At 46.8% G+C, this 19,281-nt stretch overlaps 2 protein-coding genes across 2 annotated transcripts in view; one reads left to right on the forward strand and one right to left on the reverse strand.

Annotated features, from left to right (window-relative positions):
* Window positions 1-383: 383 nt before the first annotated feature.
* On the forward strand, window positions 384-16,211 carry RNASEL (ribonuclease L). Its single transcript, XM_049776463.1, has 6 exons — window positions 384-1,845; window positions 3,666-3,748; window positions 4,515-4,720; window positions 6,540-6,672; window positions 14,737-14,873; window positions 16,010-16,211. The coding sequence occupies exons 1-6, from the start codon at window positions 384-386 to the stop codon at window positions 16,200-16,202; spliced, it is 2,214 nt and encodes a 737-aa protein (XP_049632420.1). The 3' UTR covers window positions 16,203-16,211.
* Window positions 16,212-18,895: 2,684 nt separating this feature from the next.
* RGSL1 (regulator of G protein signaling like 1) overlaps window positions 18,896-19,281 on the reverse strand; it is a 37,231-nt gene continuing 36,845 nt past the window's right edge. Inside the window, exon 22 of the mRNA XM_049777580.1 lies at window positions 18,896-19,054. Within this exon, the coding sequence (XP_049633537.1) occupies window positions 18,896-19,054 (159 nt within the window). The remainder of the gene's footprint in view (window positions 19,055-19,281) is intronic.

The following is a 19,281-nucleotide window of genomic DNA, read 5'->3' on the forward strand; positions in this document are numbered from 1 at the left end:
AATATACATATATTCTGCAACTGATGCCTTTCAAAATAGTTGCTCGGAGAACCAATTTCTCTTCCTTCACAGTTTCCTCCTCATTCTGAAGGGACAGAATTCTGGGGGGTGGGTCTTGGGATTCAGTGGCAGAGCATGCCTTGTGCGTATGCAAGATCTGGTTGCAATCCCAAACACTGCAAATGGAAACTACAAATACAACAACACAATCATATACTCCATCTCCTCCACAGGCAGAACCCCCAAGGTCCAAAAGGACGAGCAAATCGCCGTTTCCAATGCCATATGCATAACCAGAGACTTCATGGAGGCTCCTTAATGCTGTAGATTCCTGACAGATTCCTTCTGTCGTGTGCTTTTGGGTGGAAATTTGCAGCTGGGTCATGCAGAGCAACAGCCCCAGCCAGGCCGGGGCCTGCAGCAATGATCGGGAAAAGCATCTTCTGTTCAACGCGGTGTTGAGGGAGGACATGGAGCAAGTCCAGTCGCTGCTGGAGACCGGCGCCTGTGTGAATGCTCAGGAGGAGGAAGGCGGCTGGGCCCCCTTGCATGCAGCCGTGCAGAACTGCCGCGAGGACCTGGTGTCTCTTCTGCTGGAGCACGGCGCCGACCCTCTGCTGAGGAAGAGGAACGGGGCCACCCCCTTCATCATCGCGGGCATCATGGGCCACGTCGGCCTGCTGGAGCTTTTCCTCTCCAAGGGCGCCCGGGTGGACGAGTGCGACCACAACGGCTTCACGGCGCTCATGGAGGCCGCCATGTACGGCCACGAGGCCGCCGCGAGGTTCCTGCACGCGAACGGGGCGGAAGTGAACCTGCGGCAGCCGGCCCGGAAGGAGCAGGCGCGGCTGCGGAAAGGCGGCGCGACGGCGCTCATGCGCGCGGCGGAGTACGGCCACCCGGCAGTGGTGAAAGCGCTGCTGGAACTGGGGGCGGAAGTGAACATCCGGGACAACTGCGGCCGCAACGCGCTCATCTACGCGCTGTGGAACTCTCGCGAGAAGAGCGCGGAGGCCGTGGCGCGCCTGCTGCTGGCCCACGGCGTGGACGTGCGCGTGCGGTGCGAGCGCCACAAGACGCCCTTGATGCTGGCCCTGGAGCGGCGGCACGAAGACGTGGCGCGGCTGCTTCTGGAGCAGGAGCAGCTCGACGTGGACGCCACGGACCGCGAGCTGAGCACGGCGCTGCAGGTGGCTGTGCAATTAGGCCTCAACGACGCGGCCCAGCGACTGTGTCTCCGGGGCGCCAGCACCGACTGCGGGGACCTGGTGATGATGGCCCGGCGCAGCTACAACCGGGCCTTGGTGCAGCTGCTTCGACAGCACGGAGCCCGCGACCACCTGCAGGCCCCCGCGACCCCCTGGAAGGTGCAGAGTCCCCGCTGGGGCCGCGCCCTGATGCACCTCCGAGACACCTACCGCCCCATGCTGGGCCGCCTCAAGATCTTCATCGACCCCGAGTACAAGGTGGCCGACACCTCAGAAGGCGGCGTGTACCTGGGCTTCTACGAAGGGCAGGAGGTGGCCGTGAAGCGCTTCCACGAGGGCAGCGAGCCCGGCCAGAAGGAGCTGGCCTGCCTGCAGAAGCACCGCCAGCAAGGGCACCTCCTGACCCTCTACGGCTGCGAAAAGCACAGCGGCTGCTTGTTCGTGTGCCTGGCGCTGTGCGAGCGCAACCTGGAGGAACAGCTCCTGCAGGGAGCCCGGGCAGCTGCCAGGAGCAAGAAGAGCTCGCAGGAAGATGACTTCGCTCAGTCCGTGTGCTCCTCGCTCTTCGAGGCCTTGGACAAGTTGCATCGCAGCGGCTGCGCGCATCAGGACCTGCAGCCGCGCAATGTTTTGATAGGTGCAGCCCTTGAGAACCTGAGCTTTTTCTTGGGCCACTGCGGGAAAGAGGGTGTTGCATGGAGATGGAAGCAAGCCTAGGGAATCGTGATGTGGTTTAGTTCATCCAGGCTATAGGAGATGTGCTCAGAGGGATGAGGGAATCCCTCTCTTCCATCCGCCTGGATGCTGGGGGAATATGCTGACACGTAATGGGGTCCCGGAAGATACAGCTCTGGAGGGATTTTTGTTCACACTCAGTGGTGCTCAGGAGTTACTCCTGGGCTTTCAGATGGGATGCCAGGGTTACAGATCAGATCTGCCTTGTACAAGGCAAACGCCCTCCCCACTGTGCTACCCAGTGTAGCGCTTGCAAATCACCTTCGGAAAACCACAGGCCCCACGCGGGCATTTTCCAAATGTGGCTCAGCTCAGCTCCATCTGGGCACTGAGCCCTGTGCCCAGCTCCTTGACTAGTCACAAAACTTAGGCCAGACTGGGGTCCCCTTCTTTACCGCCTTTTCCACGTATAATGCTTTTTGTGGAATCATTCGTTTTTCTGACGCATTCATTTTTCTTTATCGCTGAGCCCACAATCAGGATGAAGGGGTTTGAGAAGCTCATGGTTGGGATTGCTCGTCTTATTGGCCAGCGTCTTCCTCATCAGATTCTTGTCCAGAACTTTGCTGGTAGAGAATGGATACGGGTTCTATGCTTTTTGTTTCGTTCTGAGCTCTCTCGGTCATCTACCACACTTTCTGTGGACCCAGAAAGACTCAAAAGAGGGTGAGGAGGTTCTGGTGAGTAGGTCAGGTACTTGTCTTGCACACAGCCAACCTAGGTTTGTTCCCGGCACTGGTCTCCTGAAGCCAGCCAGGAGTGAGCCCTGAGCATTGTTGGATGTGGCCCCAATCTTCCCCAGGTCAAACCCCGAAGAAAAAGTGCATTAGGAAGGCAGTGTGCCACTAGTCCTGGTTGCCACTGGGAACCAGAATGCTGGGATTAGTTGGTTTCTGTGCAATTCTATATTTGGACTGAAGCTGTGTTAAGCAGTTGCCGTGAATGCACCTTCCCTTCTTCATTCCTGAGAGAGACAGAGACAGAGACAGTGAGTGAGTGAGAGAGAGAGAGAGAGAGAGAGAGAGAGAGAAAGAGAGAGAGAGAGAGAGAGAGAGAGAGAGAGAGACAGAGACAGAGACAGAGAGACTGTACCAAGAGACACAATGTAATGAGACACCACACAATCCTGGGACACAGGAGTAACAGTTACAGCAAGAACATGGTCAAGCACGGAGGCAAGCAGGGAGGCAGCCTCTCTCTGGACTTGATTCACTGCCGCTCAGGCTGGCAGGAAGGCCAGTAGGTCAGTCATAGCTGGCTATAACCCCCTGGACTCCCAGGCCAGCAGACTCTCTCTGACCAGCAGGCAGGCTCTGGCTATATATACTCCAGTCCCAACTGTCCTCCATTGCAGTTACAGGGATTCTCGTAACTGATGTCTTCACCCTTTAAAGGACAGTAGCAGACTTATTGGCTGGGTTCTTTGAACTCTATGCTCCTGGTTCAGGCATTGCCCACCTAGGATGTTGATTATATTCCCATCCTCCTCTAGCCTCTGGCCTGGAAAAAACTAACGGAAGTGCTACTCTTGGCAGACTTCAAGCAAGTTGCCATCTCATTTAGTTTTACAGGGCTTTGAGGTGCACAGAGCAAAGCAGAGGCAGGCTCCAGTTTCGCTTTCTTGTAAGAGGCTGGCAAGGGCCCTGGGGCTGGTGTATTTAAGCTTATGACTCACTCCACAGAAATGAGCCTTTTAAGGCCCCTCCACCATCTTTCCCTTAGATTCCAAGAATGCTGTGTGGCTGGCTGATTTTGACAAGAGCACCGATAAGGCGGGAGATGAGGAAATCAAGACAGATCTGAAGGTAATTTCCATAGGAGGCTCCTTTCTCCAAAGTCTAGCCTCTCTTTTTACTCGTTACATATTTCCCAGTGCCTGGAAAATGGAGGTTGCTCATTACCTTATTTCCTGAAGCCTGGTGGAGGATCTTATTACTGTATTTCCTGAAGCCCTGTGTATGGTGCTCATTGCAGTATTCAGCAGCCTGGTGGAGGGCGCTTATTACCATATTTCCTGTAGCCTGGTGGAGTTGCTCATTACCATTTTTCTGCCACATGGTGGAGGGCGCTAATAACCATATCATGCAGCCTAGTGGAGGGCATCATTACCATATTTTCCTATTGCCTGATATGGGTGCTCGTTACTGCCCAGTAGAGGGCTCTCATTACCATATTTTCTGCTGCCTGGTGGAGGATGCTCATTACCGAATTTCCAGCAGCCGATGGAGGGCACTAATTACCATATTTTCTGCTATAGCCCCTTCCTTTGTCTCTGCATCTCGCACTTTCTCCATAAATGAAAACCTTCCAATAGATTTGATTGGGTGGTTCTTCTCCTATACCATTCCCCCCAGTTCCTTCAGAATTCCTATACATGATTTCAGCACTTTAGGATCCAGTTCAAATCATAAGCAGCGTTTCCTGGCAGCCTCTGGAATTTTGCTTCTTGGAAATGTCCATGGCAGAGACTTATTTAGACAAACCCCTGAAGATCTATGCCTGGCACTGTCTTCTCTTCCTTACCAAGGTGAATGCTGAGAAGCACCTTTGCTCTGCCTGTGTCCTTCCTAGGCCCTGGGGCTGCTGGTTCTGTATGTGGCTCAGAAGGGTGACATCTCCTGGGAGAAACTGAAGGCTAAGAGTGAAGAGGAGGGGAAGAAGCTTTGCCCAGATGAAGAGACTCAGGACCTCCTCCAGTGCCTGTTCTGCCCAGGGGACAAGCCCCAGGGCCTCTTGCCAGAACTGCTGGGGCACCCCTTCTTCTGGAGTTCAGAGAAGTAAGTGCCAGCCAGGCTGTGGATCCCAGTGCTGCCAAAGGTACAATAATCAAGGGTCTTGTGAGAGGCAGCACAAAGAGATGATATACAGGGGTAGATTTCACTCATCTTAATCATCTATTCATCGTATTGACAGTATACTATAGAGGACATATTGAAGCCAGAGCGATAGGACAATGGAGGGGGCACTTGCTTTGCATGCGATTGATTTAGGTTTGATCCCAGCACCCCATATGGACCTACCTGAGATAGAAAATCATAAGGGTCTTGGAGTTGGAGTCATAGTATAGCAGGGAAGGTATTGGCTTTGCACAAGGTTGAACTGGGTTTGATTCCTGGCATCCCATATAGAATCCTGAGCCTTCAGGATGATCCCTGAGCTCAGATCAAGGAGTAAGCCCTGAGAATTGCCAGGTGTGATCCCAGCCCCATATTGCCAAATCCCAGAAAAACCCCATGAGGGTTTTTTTTGTTTTGTTTTGTTTTTTTTTTACTTTTAACCAGGAAATGGATGAGGCAATACAGAAGCAAAGAAAGTTGTTCCCCTTCACCACCACTTACCTGCCCTCTGCAAGGTGGAGGTCCAGAGGAAACCAGCCTTTTGGGGTCCAAGTGACCCCAAAGGATTTCAAGATGCCCATACCTCATGGCAAGGGGTCTGCTGTACTGAGTGCCTGACTCAAATGGGAAGCTGGTGTAATGGCACCTTATGGACACACTCATAGTAGTATTTAACCCTGACCTTCCTAGGCCATGCAAGGCAACATGTAAACTTTCTGTCACTCTGATGTGGCATGGGCCAGGGTCTCATGGGTTTTCTGGAGATCAGAATTTTCTCTTTGCTTAGCATTAGGAGTGTCTTGACCTCTCAAATTTCTGTGTTTCTTTTTGGAACAGTGTGCTCACACATCAGACCCTACTCTTGCAAGTTTGTTTTATTTTTAGAGGGACACACACCCATTTTTTCTCAGATGTTACTCTTGGCTTTGCACTCAGGAATCACTACTAGTGGGCTGGGGGACCCTATGGGATGCTGGTGATTGAATCTGAACTGGCCACCTGCAAAACAGGCACCCTGCTGTCCTATTGCTCCAGTTCTCTCCTGGTCATTTTTATTTATTTGCTATTTTTTTTGGGGGGGTTGGGGATCTACACTTGACAGTGCTCAGGGATTACTCCTGGCTCTGTGCTTTGGGGGTCCTCTCAGTGGTGCTCAAGCAACCATGTGGTGTTGGGGAATCAAATTAGGGTTGTCCATATACTAGGTAAACCCCTTACCTGCTGGACCTTGTCTTTGGCTTTTTTTTTTGGTTTTTGGGCCACACCCAGCGGTGCTCAGGGGTTACTCCTGGCTGTCTGCTCAGAAATAGCTCCTGGCAGGCACGGGGGACCACATGGGACACTGGGATTCGAACCAACCACCTTTGGTCCTGGATTGGCTGCTTGCAAGGCAAATGCCGCTGTGCTATCTCTCCGGGCCCTGGCTTTTGTTTTTTAAGTAGTTTATTTATTTATTAATTGATTGGTTTTTGGGCCATATCCAGCGATGCTCAGGGTTACTCCTGGCTCTGTGCTCATAAATAACTCCTGGTAAGCTCGGGGGACCATTTTGGATGACAGAAATCGAACAGGGTTTGTCCCGGGTCTGCCACATGCAAGGCAAATGCCTTACCGCTGTGCTTTCTCTCTGGCCCCTTTTCTCTGGCTTTTCAAGTTTTTAAGAGACATGATTTTGAGGGCATACCCAAGCCTAACTGTGTCAAGTTTCTGAGGCTATAACAAAGGCTGTAACATGCATTTGTGCCTTCTCTGTTCTCAGACGCTACCGTGCTCTTCGTGATGTGGGAAATGAATCGGATATCAAAACCCCAAACAGCAACGGTAAACTCGTGCAGATCTTGAACACTGACCCGGCTGGGCATTCAAGAGATTTCACCCAGTGGACAAGCAAGGTAAGAGCTTCTCCAGGTAGGGCTGGGAGAGGGGTTGGTACAATGGTGTCTACTCTCTTGCCTCACTTTGATCTTCCTCTTGACCTGGCCCAGGGAGGACTTGGACCAGGGGTCTGTCTCTGGTCCAAGTCTAGTCTCCCCAGCTAGTCTCCCCTCTCTGAAGTTGGTTCCATGGACAGACACTGTGCAGACTCATTAGGACAGACCTGGCCCCAAGCTCCTAGCCGTTTCCCTTTTCCCTCTATCCTTGTCTACAGAAAGGGGCCCAGCAAGGTCCTGTGAGAGCCACTGAGATGATGCAAACCCGGGACGGGGATGCTGGACCCACTGCGGGCTGTGTAAGACTTGGGAAAAGTGTGCTGTGGGCCTGGTGCATGATGGGACAGACACAGACACTTCTTATTGTCTGTCTGTGGCCCCTCTTGCATGACTGATGCCCTGGAAAATTTGCAGGGGTGTCTCTACTGGAGTGTGTCAGGGGCCAGAGCAATAGTACAGCGGGGAGGGCATTTACCTTGCATGCAGTTGACCTGAGTTCCATCCTCAACAGGAGAGATTCCTGACTGCAGAGCCAGGAGTAACTCCTGAGTACTGCTGGGTATGGCCCAAAATACAACACACACACACACACACACACACACACACACACACACACAGCCAGAAATAACTCCTGAGCACTACTGGGTCTGGCTCAAAATGCAACACACACACACACACACACACACACACACACACACACATCCCAAATCCCAAACCCATGGCTCAAAATACAAAACACACACCCCTCCCATACACACACCCACTCAAAATACAAGATGCACATATACACACACACACACACACACACACACACACACACTCACACTCACACACCCAAATCCAAAATCCATGGAGGGGATCCAGGAACATCCATCTAGAAACTACTGTCCTGAGATACACAGGGGCCAGGGAAACTGTGTTACTTATGGGAAACAGAAGTTTTCTTTGGGGGAGGGGAGTTGGGTGGCCATACCTGGCAATGTTCAGGGCTGATTCCTGGCTCTACTCACAAGGATCACTCCTGGCAGTACTCCTGGGACCCTGTGCGTTGCTGAGGATCAAACCTGGGTTAGCCCTGTGCAAAGCAAGCACCCTCCCTGCCGTGCTATGACTGCAATCTTGGGGAAACAGATTTTAAAAAGTTAATTGATTGGTTTTTAGGCCACATCTGGCAATGCTCAGGGCTTACTCCTGGCTCTGTGCTCAGAGGTCATTCCTGGTAGGGCTTAGGGGACCCCATGGAGTGTTGGGGATTGAACCTGAGTCAGCCATATGCAAGGCAAGCTCCCGCCCCAATGTACTATTCACTTTGAGCCTTGGAAAACAGAATTTTTAACAGAATAAAATGCTACTTGACATGGCAGCATGGCAGGAAAAGACAGAAACTTAATACTCTCTGGGGCCAGAGGCTGCCTCCCTGGTTCAAATCCTGGCACCACCTCTGATCTCCCAAGCACTGCCAGGAATAATCCTTGAGCACAGAGCCAGGAGTGGCCCTGAGCACTGTTGGGAGTGGCCCCATACCAAAAAAGTTTAAAATTAGGAAATAGGTTTGCCCTTCAAGCCCATGTTTTCCTTCAACACGTTTATCACTTGCTGGACTATGTCTTTGTTTGTTTGTTTGTTTGTTTGTTTTCCACTCTGGAGAAGCTCAGATTCTCTTAAATATATACTTCTCTATTTTTCTCCTTACATCTTTGTAAGAAATTTTCTTTTTTTTTTTTAGCCATTTATTTTTTTATTTATTTTTATTTTATTTAAACACCTTGATTACATACATGATTGTGTTTGGGTTTCAGTCATGTAAAGAACATCACCCATCACCAGTGCAACATTCCCATCACCAATGTCCCAAATCTCCCTCCTCCCCACCCGACCCCCACCTGTACTCTAAACAGACTCTCCATTTCCCTCATATATTCTCATTATTAGGACAGTTCAAAATGTAGTTATTTCTCTAACTAAACTCATCACTCTTTGTGGTGAGCTTCCTGAGGTGAGCTGGAACTTCCAGCTCTTTTCTCTTTTGTGTCTGAAAATTATTATTGCAAGAATGTCTTTCATTTTTCTTAAAACCCATAGATGAGTGAGACCATTCTGTGTTTTTCTCTCTCTCTCTGACTTATTTCACTCAGCATAATAGATTCCGTGTACATCCATGTATAGGAAAATTTCATGACTTCATCTCTCCTGACAGCTGCATAATATTCCATTGTGTATATGTACCACAGTTTCTTTAGCCATTCATCTGTTGAAGGGCATCTTGGTTGTTTCCAGAGTCTTGCTATGGTAAATAGTGCTGCAATGAATATAGGTGTAAGGAAGGGGTTTTTGTATTGTATTTTTGTGTTCCTAGGGTATATTCCTAGGAGTGGTATAGCTGGATCATATGGGAGCTCGATTTCCAGTTTTTGGAGGAATCTCCATATCACTTTCCATAAAGGTTGAACTAGACGGCATTCCTACCAGCAGTGGATAAGAGTTCCTTTCTCTCCACATCCCCGCCAACACTGTTTATTCTCATTCTTTGTGATGTGTGCCATTCTCTGTGGTGTGAGGTGGTATATCATCGTTGTTTTGATTTGCATCTCCCTGATGATTAGTGGAGCATTTTTTAGGTGTCTTTTGGCCATTTGTATTTCTTCTTTGTCAAAGTGTCTGTTCATTTCTTCTCTCCATTTTTTGATGGGATTAGATGTTTTTTTCTTGTAAAGTTCTGTCAGTGCCTTGTATATTTTGGAGATTAGCCCCTTATCTGATGGGTATTGGGTGAATAGTTTCTCCCACTCAGTGGGTGGCTCTTGTATCCTGGGCACTATTTCCTTTGAGGTGCAGAAGCTTCTCAGCTTAATATATTCCCATCTATTAATCTCTGCTTTCACTTGCTTGGAGAGTGCAGTTTCCTCCTTGAATATGCCTGTAGTCTCAATGTCCTGGAGTGTTTTGCCTATGTGTTGATCTATATATCTTATGGTTTTGGGTCTGATATCTAGGTCTTTAATCCGTTTGGATTTTACCTTTGTACATGATGTTAGCTGGGGGTCTAAGTTCAATTTTTTGCAAGTGGCTATCCAGTTGTGCCAACACCACTTGTTGAAGAGGCTTTCCCTGCTCCATTTAGGATTTCCTGCTCCTTTATCAAAAATTAGGTGATTGAATGTCTGGGGAACATTTTCTGAGTATTCAAGCCTATTCCACTGATCTGAGGGCCTGTCCTTATTCCAATATCATGCTGTTTTGATAACTATTGCTTTGTAGTAAAGTTTAAAGTTGGGGAAAGTAATTCCTCCCATATTCTTTTCCCCAATGATTGCTTTAGCTATTCTAGGGTGTTTATTGTTCCAAACGAATTTCAAAAGTGCCTGATCCACTTCTTTGAAGAATGTCATGGGTATCTTTAGAGGGATAGCATTAAATCTGTATAATGCCTTGGGGAGTATTGCCATTTTGATGATGTTAATCCTGCCAGTCCATGAGCAGGGTATGTGTTTCCATTTCCGCGTATCCTCTCTTATTCCTTGGAGCAGAGTTTTATAGTTTTCTTTGTATAGGTCCTTCATATTTTTAGTCAAGTTGATTCCAAAATATTTGAGTTTGTGTGGCACTATTGTGAATGGGGTTGTTTTCTTAATGTCCATTTCTTCCTTATTATTATTGGTGTATAGAAAGGCCATTGATTTTTGCGTGTTAATTTTGTAGCCTGCCACCTTGCTATATGAGACTATTGTTTCTAGAAGCTTTTTGGTAGAGTCTTTAGGGTTTTCTAAGTAGAATATCATGTCATCTGCCAACAGTGAGAGCTTGACTTCTTTCTTTCTTATCTGGATTCCCTTGATATCTTTTTCTTGCCTAATCGCTATAGCAAGTACTTCCAGTGCTATGTTGAATAGGAGTGGTGAGAGAGGACAGCCTTGTCTTGTGCCAGAATTTAGAGGGAAAGCTTTTAGTTTTTCTCCATTGAGGATAATATTTGCCACTGGCTTGTGGTAGATGGCCTTAACTATATTGAGAAAGGTTCCTTCCATTCCCATCTTGCTGAGAGTTTTGATCAAAAATGGGTGTTGGACCTTATCAAATGCTTTCTCTGCATCTATTGATATGATCATGTGGTTTTTATTTTTCTTGTTGTTGATGTTGTGTATTATGTTGATAGATTTGCGGATGTTAAACCATCCTTGCATTCCTGGGATGAAACCTACTTGATCGTAGTGGATGATCTTCTTAATGAGGCATTGAATCCTATTTGCCAGGATTTTGTTGAGGATCTTTGTATCTGCATTCATCAGCGATATTGGTCTGTAATTTTCTTTTTTCATAGCATCTCTGTCTGGTTTAGGTATCAAGGTGATGTTGGCTTCATAAAAGCTATTTGGAAGTGTTTCCATTTGTTCAATTTCATGAAAGAGTCTTGCCAGGATTGGTAGTAGTTCCTCTTGGAAAGTTTGAAAGAATTCATTAGTGAATCCATCTGGGCCTGGGCTTTTGTTTTTGGGCAGACATTTGATTACCGTTTTAATTTCATCAATAGTGATGTGGGTGTTTAGATATGCTACATCCTATTCCTTCAACCGTGGAAGATTATAAGAGTCCAAGAATTTATCCATTTCTTCCAGGTTCTCATTTTTAATGGCGTAGAGTTTCTCAAAGTAGTTTCTGATTACCCTTTGAATCTCTGTCATATCAGTAGTGATCTCTCCTTTTTCATTCCTTTTTTTTTTTTTTTTTTGGTTTTTGGGCCACACCCGTTGTTGCTCAGGGGTTACTCCTTGCTGTCTGCTCAGAAATAGCTCCTGGCAGACACAGGGGACCATATGGGACACCGGGATTCGAACCAACCACCTTTGGTCCTGGATCGGCTGCTTGCAGGGCAAACACCGCTGTGCTATCTCTCCGGGCCCTCCTTTTTCATTCCTAATACGAGTTATCAAGTTTCTCTCTCTCTCTTTCTTTGTTAGGTTTGCCAGTGGTCTATCAATCTTGTTTATTTTTTTAAAGAACCAACTTCTGCTTTTGTTGATCTTTCGGATTGTTTTTTGGGTTTCCACTTCGTTGATTTCTGCTCTCAGCTTTGTTATTTCCTTCTGTCTCCCTATTTTTGGGTCCTTTGTTGAGCACTTTCTAGTTCTATAGCTGTGTCATTAAGCTACTCAGGTAAGCTCCTTCTTCCTTCCTGATGTGTGCTTGCAAAGCTATAAATTTTCCTCTCAGTACTGCTTTTGCTGTGTCCCATAAGTTCTGATAGTTTGTGTCTTTATTGTCATTTGTTTCCAGGAACCTTTTGATTTCCTCCTTGATTTCATCTCGGACCCACTGGTTATTCAGTATGAGGCTGTTTAACTTCCAGGTGTTAAAGTTTTTCTTCTGAGTCCCTTTGGAATTCACAAATAATTTCAGAGCCTTGTGGTCAGAGAAGGTAGTCTGCAAAATTTATATCCTCTTGATATTATGGAGGTATGTTTTATGTGCCAGCATATAGTCTATCCTGGAGAATGTCCCATGTACATTGGAAAAGAATGTGTATCCAGATTTCTGGGGATGGAGTGTCCTATATATATCCACTAGGCCTCTTTCTTCCATTTCTCTCCTCAGGTCTAGTATATTCTTGTTGGGTTTCAGTCTGGTTGACCTATCCAGTGTTGACAAAGCCGTGTTGAGGTCCCCCACAATTATTGTGTTGTTATTGATATTATTTTTCAGATTTGTCAACAGTTGTATTAAATATTTTGCTGGCCCCTCATTCAGTGCATATATGTTTAGGAGAGTTATTTCTTCCTGCTCTACATACCCCTTGATTAATATAAAATGTCCATCTTTGTTCCTTACAACCTTCCTGAGTATAAAGTTTGCATTATCTGATATTAGTATGGCCACTCCAGCTTTTTTATGGTTGTTGTTTGCTTGGATAATTTTTCTCCAGCCTTTTATTTTGAGTCTATGTTTGTTCTGACCATTCAGGTATGTTTCTTGTAGGCAGCAGAAGGTTGGATTGAGTTTTTTGATCCATTTAGCCACTCTGTGTCTCTTAACTGGTACATTTAGTCCATTGACATTGAGAGAAAGAATTGTCCTGGGATTTAATGCCATCTTTATATCGAAATTTGGTGTGTCTTTTGGTTAGTCTTGTCTTAAATTTGGTCTTTCAGTTTTTCTCTTAAGACTGGTTTTGAGTGAGTTTTGCTGGGTACAGTATTCTAGGTGAAGCATTCATTTCATTCAGTCTTGTCACAATTTCCCACCACTGCTTTCTGGTATTGAGTGTTTCTGGTGACAGGTCTGCTGTAAATCTCAAGGATGCTCGCTTGAACGTAATTTCCCCTTTTGATCTTGCTGTTTTCAGAATTTTGTCTCTATCTGTGGGATTCGTCATTGTGACTAGGATGTGTCTTGGGGTGGTTTTTCTGGGGTCTCTTTTGGTTGGTACTCTTCGGGCATGCAGGATTTGATCACATATATTCTTTAGCTCTGGAAGTTTCTCTTTAATGATGTTCTTGACCGTTGATTCTTCCTGGAAATTTTCTTCCTGGGTCTCTGGGACTCCAATGATTCTTAAGTTGTTTCTGTTGAGCTTATCATAGACTTCTATTTTCATCTGTTCCCATTCTTTGACTAATTTTTCCATTGTCTGCTCATTTGCTTTAAGTTTTTTTCCAATCTCTCCTGATGTATGGAATTGTTATGTATCTCATCTTCCACAGCACCAAGTCTATTCTCAGCTTCTGATACCCTGTCCCAGAGCTTATCCATTTTGTTGTTCACTTCGTTTACTGAGTTTTTCAGGCCTGAAAACTATGACATGTTATTTCAACTATGACATGTTATTTCAGTTTGGAGTTTTGTGATTTCTGTCTTCATATTTTCTTGGTTCTTATTAGTGTTCTGTTCAACTCGATCCATAGTTTCTTTGAGTTCGTTGAGCATCTTCCATATTGCTAGTCTAAAATCCTTATCTGAGAGGTTGATTAGTTGGCTGGTCATTATCTGGTCATCAGAATTGTCCTCTTCATTCTCTGTCTGGATGCTGGCCTGCGTTGTTTCCCCATTGTCACACTTGTATTGTGGGTTTTTCTACGTGTTGTGGTGGTATTCATTGGTTAAATGATGCAGGCAGCACACTCCTCTGGCTCCGCCCTTTTTGGATGGGCCGACTTGCCTCTAAGGGAGGGGAGTCCTCCGTGGATGAAGCCTCACACAGGATCAAATCTTAGGCCCGAGCACGCAGCAGAGAAGACAGTCTGGAGAGAAATGCTTGCTTCTGTGATCCAGCACAGTTCTTAGTGTGATTTTTTCTTCTTGCTGCGATGGTGTTCTTTTCTTAGAAAGAGCGCACGGCCGCGTAGCGAAGCGGAGCCAAAGTGCTCTGCTGGAGCCTCTTTTCGGCCCACTCCCAAGAGGTTCACGCAACAGGATAGTAGACAGACACATACAGGCAGCACTCACAGTTTTTCACAGTGGGGCCCTACTGGGCAGGTGTAGTTTCGTGGATTTTCCCAGCCTGACGTCACAAACAGGGGACCCGGCTTCTGCAAAGCATAACTGGTTTTCACGTTATGGAGTCCTGCCCTGGAATTGTCCTCTGGGAGAGCAAGTTTTCTGGAGCCTCTTTTTGGCCCACTCCCAAGAGGTTCACGCAACAGGATAGTAGACAGACACACACAGGCAGCACTCACAGTTTTTCAGTCAGGCCCCACTGGGCAGGCGTAGTTTCGAGGATTTTCTCAGCCTGATGTCACAAACCTGTAAGAAAATTTCAATGGAAACTATCTTGCTTCATTAAGAGAATAAGTAAAATGTAAAACTATAGGGGCGGAGAGATAGGGCACTTGCCTTGCACAGAGCCAAACCAGGTTTCATCCCCAGTATCCCATACGTATCCCCATCCCTGTTAGGAGTAAGCCCTGAGCATTGGCCAGTATATCTCCCAAACAAAAATAAACAAAATATGTATATGATATGTACTTTATTTGTTATAATTCTTTATAAAAACCATTGGTTCTTCATGCATTTGTATAATGTTTTATTGTTTAGATTGATGGAAATATTATGAAGAAAATGAATAACTTTTATGAACGGAAGGGCCGTTCCGGTTATCAAGACAATGTGACTGATCTGCTGAAGTTCATACGTAATATAGGAGAGCACATCAGTGAAAAGAAGAATAAATCGTATGTATTATTTTCCTACCAATAAAGGATTAAGAGAGCCAATTATAAATGTGCCTGCTATTTGATGAGAAGGAAGAGAAAAGGAAAAATTATTTTGGGAGTGGGGGTTTGAGCCACACCCTGTCAAATTTAGGGGCTACTCATGATTCTGTGTTCAGGGGCTGGAGAAATAGCATGGAGGCTGGGTGTTTGCCTTGCATGCAGAAGGATGGTAGTTCGAATTCCAGCATCCCATATGGTTCCCCGAGCCTGCCAGGAACAATTTCTGAGTGTAGAGCCAGGAGTAACCCATGAACTCTGCCGGGTGCGACTCAAAAAAAAAAAATCCTCAAAAAAACTGGACTTTGCTGTGTATGAGGCAAGAGCCTTGACCCCTGAACTATCTCTTTGGTCCCCAAAGATGTATTTTGATGAAAGAAAAATCATTATTTGACTATGTTTGGGAATGGGCCAGAATGAGGGGTCTTCGGAATGAGCCAAAGAGCAGCATAGCTGACTCTTTAAGTTCCTGATTATTGTCTGCTGAGTCATTGGACACTGAGTCAGGGAGTGAAGACCCTGCAGTTGTAAAAGCAATTTGAGATTCTGGGCAGCCCCACCAAGTGAAGGAAGCCATATATAGTTACTAATTCAGCATTTTCTTTTGTCTATTTTGAGCCATACCTGGTCTCCTGGCTCTACACTCAGGAATCACAGTGGGAGGATTTGGGGGGGGGGTGCCATATATGGTACCAGGGATTCAATTCAGGTCTATTGTGTGCAAGGCAAGTGCCCTCCCCATTGTACTTTCATTCTGGCTCCATTGATTCAGTATTTGCTAGTCAAAAAATATTAGTGCTGGGGCCAGAGCAATGATTCAGTGGTAGGGCATTTGCCTTGCACGTGCCTAACCCACGATGGACTTTGGTTCGATCCCCGACATCCCATTTGGTCCCCCAAGCCAGGGGCGATTTCTGAGTGCATAGCCAGGAGTAACCCCTGAAAGTCACCTGGTGTGGCTCAAAAAGCCTCCCCTCCCCACCCATGATCCATTCTTTAGAGATAGAGGAGGGGAAGAGATCTCTGGGCCCAGGGCCACAGTAAAACAAGCAGGTGGGAGCTGGTAGGAGCAACTAACTATTTCCGTTTTCTTCCAGCATGAAATCCATTATGGGAGAACCTTCTCAGTATTTCCAGGAGAAATTCCCGAGTCTGTTCCTGTATGTCTATCAGAGGCTGAAAAACACAGACTATGCACATCACTTTCAGAAAAACTCACCAGCAAGTCTCTGTGGGCATGGGATGGAGAGGACTGTGGGGAGCCAGATGGAATGTGGGGAGTTGTCGTGAGCAAGGGTTCCCCCTGTCTCTGCCTCTTAAGATGCCAGAGTTCTCGTGGAGAGTGACCTGGTGCGTCTCTTCTTGGTACAGACCTACCCACTCCATTTGATGACAAATACAATTAGATTCCTTTTAACCTTATGACAAGTAAGCTCTGAGTGACAGTATATATAAGGGCTGCTTGCAGAGACTCTGCTGGTCAGTGCACCAAGCAACCCTAGGGGGCCCTGGTTTAGTATCTGTCATTTATGACATCCCAACTGAAGCCTTACAAGTCAGGGTTTATGTTGCCTTCTTGAACTGCAGAACTTTGAAGCTAAAGAATTTCAGGGCCAAGAGATAGCACAGTGGTAGGGCATTTGCCTTGCATGCAGCTAGCCCAGGAGGGACCTGGTTCGATTCCCAGTATTCCATATGGTCCCCCAGCCTGCCAGGGGCGATTTCCGAGTGTAGAGCCAGGAGTATGAAGTCTTGAGTGCCACTAGGTGTGGCCCAAAAGCCAACAAATCAATAAAGTTGGGAAAAAAATTTTCAAACGTTCCGTATGATCTCCTGAGCTTTTCAGGATTGATTCTTGGACATAGAGCCAACTATGTCCTAACCTTGAGTACCACTGGGTGTGGCCAAAAAACAGCAACAAAGAATTTCAACCCCAGCTCAGAGTCTGGTATAAAAGGTTGAATTTCTGTTTTATGACTTGGGGACTTAGAACTTAATGACCAGTCCAGGGAACATCTGGATAGGACCTGCCCCGAAAAAAAAAGTAAGATAAGCAGGTTTATTCGCTTCTTCACTCCATTCTCCCACTCAGTGTTGACTGAGATCTAGTGTAATTGTAGGTTTTCTATTCACTATACTGGTTTCTGATCCTTAGAGAAGGTCTGCATTATCTGAGACCATTTGCTCAGATTAGGCAGAAGTTGGCAGTGCCTGGTTGTGCTTTAGCTGTCAGAACTGGGGTACTTCCTGGTCTAGAGAGTCTTAACAGAGGTTGGAGGCCACCAGAAGCTCTACCACACACAGGAATGGAGCTCAGGGCTGCAGCCAGACAATACCTAACATTGGCTTATCCAAGCTACTAGGAGGGGCATCGAACTTGGGAGCAAAAGAGAATGGTTGTACTTGTTTCTGGCTCTGGGGCCCAGGACAGTCCCATGGAGGAGGAACAGCCCGGGTTCTCTTTTTCTTCCTTTGTGGTCCAGTTGGATTTGCAAAGCCACTTCTCCAGAAGATTTCAAGTCTCAGTCTCCCTTTGTGCCACCCACAGCTGTGCGATCAGTGACCTTCACTTGAGAGCGCTCTTTGCTCACTGCAGTCTAAGCTCGGGGGGCTTATGGTACGTAGATTTTGGTTGGTTCTATACCTGGCAGCACTCAGGGCTTCTCCTGGATGCTGTAGATTCTGAGGACCATATGTGGTGCCAGGGATCCAATCTAGGTCAGCTGTGTGCAAGACAAATGTCCTACCTGCTGTGTTGTTGCTCTTGCCCCCAAATGGTGTAATTTGAATGTGCTCGGTCATTTCTAGAAAATTATGTTTCATGGTAATGATCAATCAAGTCATCAAATAACAAACATGTTGGCAGAGTAGCCTCCTTCTCAGGAATGAATATGGCCTGCCTTTATATAGTGCTTTATGATCTGTAAGTAGACCCTTTGTTTACCATTGTGAATCATGTTGTAATAAATAAATTATGATCCTTTACAATTTCCAAATGGATTTTTCTTTTGTTTTACCTTTGATTTTAGGCCATGCCCAGTGGTGCTCAGGGCTTATTCCTGTCTCTATGCACAGGGATCACTTGGTAGTTTGTTCAGGGGAACATATGGCGTGCTGGGGACTCAAACCTGGGTTGAGTACATGCAAAACAAGAACTCTACTCACTGTACTTTATCTTTGCCCTCCCCCCCCCCATTCTTTTTTAAGAAGACAAGAGGTAGGGCCAGAGAGATTGCATAGCACTAGGGTGCTTGCCTTACAAACAACAGACCCAGGATGGACTCAGGTTCTATTCTCCGCATCCCAGATGATTCCCTGAGCCTGCCAGAGCTCTGAACTCAGAGCTAGGAGCAACCCCCTGAGCATCACCAGGTGTGGTCCCCAAACAAACAAAGACAAGAGGCTCCATGGGCTATGACTATATACTCTTTATTTTAGCTAATGGTATACAGTGCTGATGGCGGTGGAGGGGTGAAGACTGGGGCCCCAAGAAGCTCCTCTGCAGCACTGAGCCTTAGCTGGACAAGAGACACTCAAGGCATGACCTGGAGGTGTTTTCATCCTTCTGTGCCCAGAGGGAATTGTTGTCCCCCTGGATGCGGGGGACAGAGAAGGCTTCTGAAGGGAGACAACAGGTCTACTGCTTGCTCCATCTTCTGTCTTTTTTGCACCATCATGCCTCAGAAAGGTTTATCAGAGTTTCCTAATATAAAAAGAGGGAGAGGGAGATAGAGAGGAGAGAGAACAGAGCAAGTGAGAGAACAGTGAGCAAGAGAGAGAGAACAGAACTTTAGGGAGAGGAGGACAAAGGAATAGTAAGGCCCCAAGAGTTTAGAACTGTGTGGATGGCAGGGACCATGAATAATCCCAGAGTGGCTGCTTGGACAAAGCCAGGAGGGGATATTAGGTAAGAAAGCAGTCCTGGCAGGCTGGCATTGCATACCCTAGAGAGGGAGGAAGCACCATCCTTGTTTGGATGAGCCTTACCATTGGTCTAGGCAGGCACATGAAGACCAAGGCAGATTTGGTACTGGTGAGTGGAATGAACAAGATTCTGGCATGACCTCCCCACACTCCCCAAGGTAGGAGGCGAAGGCAGAATTTGGGCCACTGGGAGTCAATTCAGGACAGCAGGTGCCCTTCTTGGAGAGGAGGGTAACCATTGAGGTGGCATAACCATGTCACCGCAGAGATGGGAGGTGCTCACGATATCTGCATTTAAGAGGAATTAAGTCCAGAATGGAAACAAGGAGAGCCTGGATGACCATCTAGGAGCTGCAGAGCAAATGACTCCCCATCTTTGGGGGGTCAATCACCCCCTGCTCCTACAGAAGCCTGGCACTGCTGGCCTCTGTGCCACCTTCTTAAT

Source organism: Suncus etruscus, chromosome 7 (assembly GCF_024139225.1).
Source record: "Suncus etruscus isolate mSunEtr1 chromosome 7, mSunEtr1.pri.cur, whole genome shotgun sequence".
In the NCBI taxonomy this organism is placed as follows: Eukaryota; Metazoa; Chordata; class Mammalia; order Eulipotyphla; family Soricidae; genus Suncus; species Suncus etruscus.

Excerpts from the sequence above, each read along its gene's own strand:
- RNASEL (XM_049776463.1), top strand. The coding sequence starts at position 384 with ATGCAGAGCAACAGCCCCAGCCAGGCCGGGGCCTGCAGCAATGATCGG. Across the intron at positions 1,846-3,665 it reads GCCGCGCAATGTTTTGATAG|ATTCCAAGAATGCTGTGTGG; the intron begins GTGCAGCCCTTG and ends TCTTTCCCTTAG. Across the intron at positions 14,874-16,009 it reads AGTGAAAAGAAGAATAAATC|CATGAAATCCATTATGGGAG; the intron begins GTATGTATTATT and ends GTTTTCTTCCAG.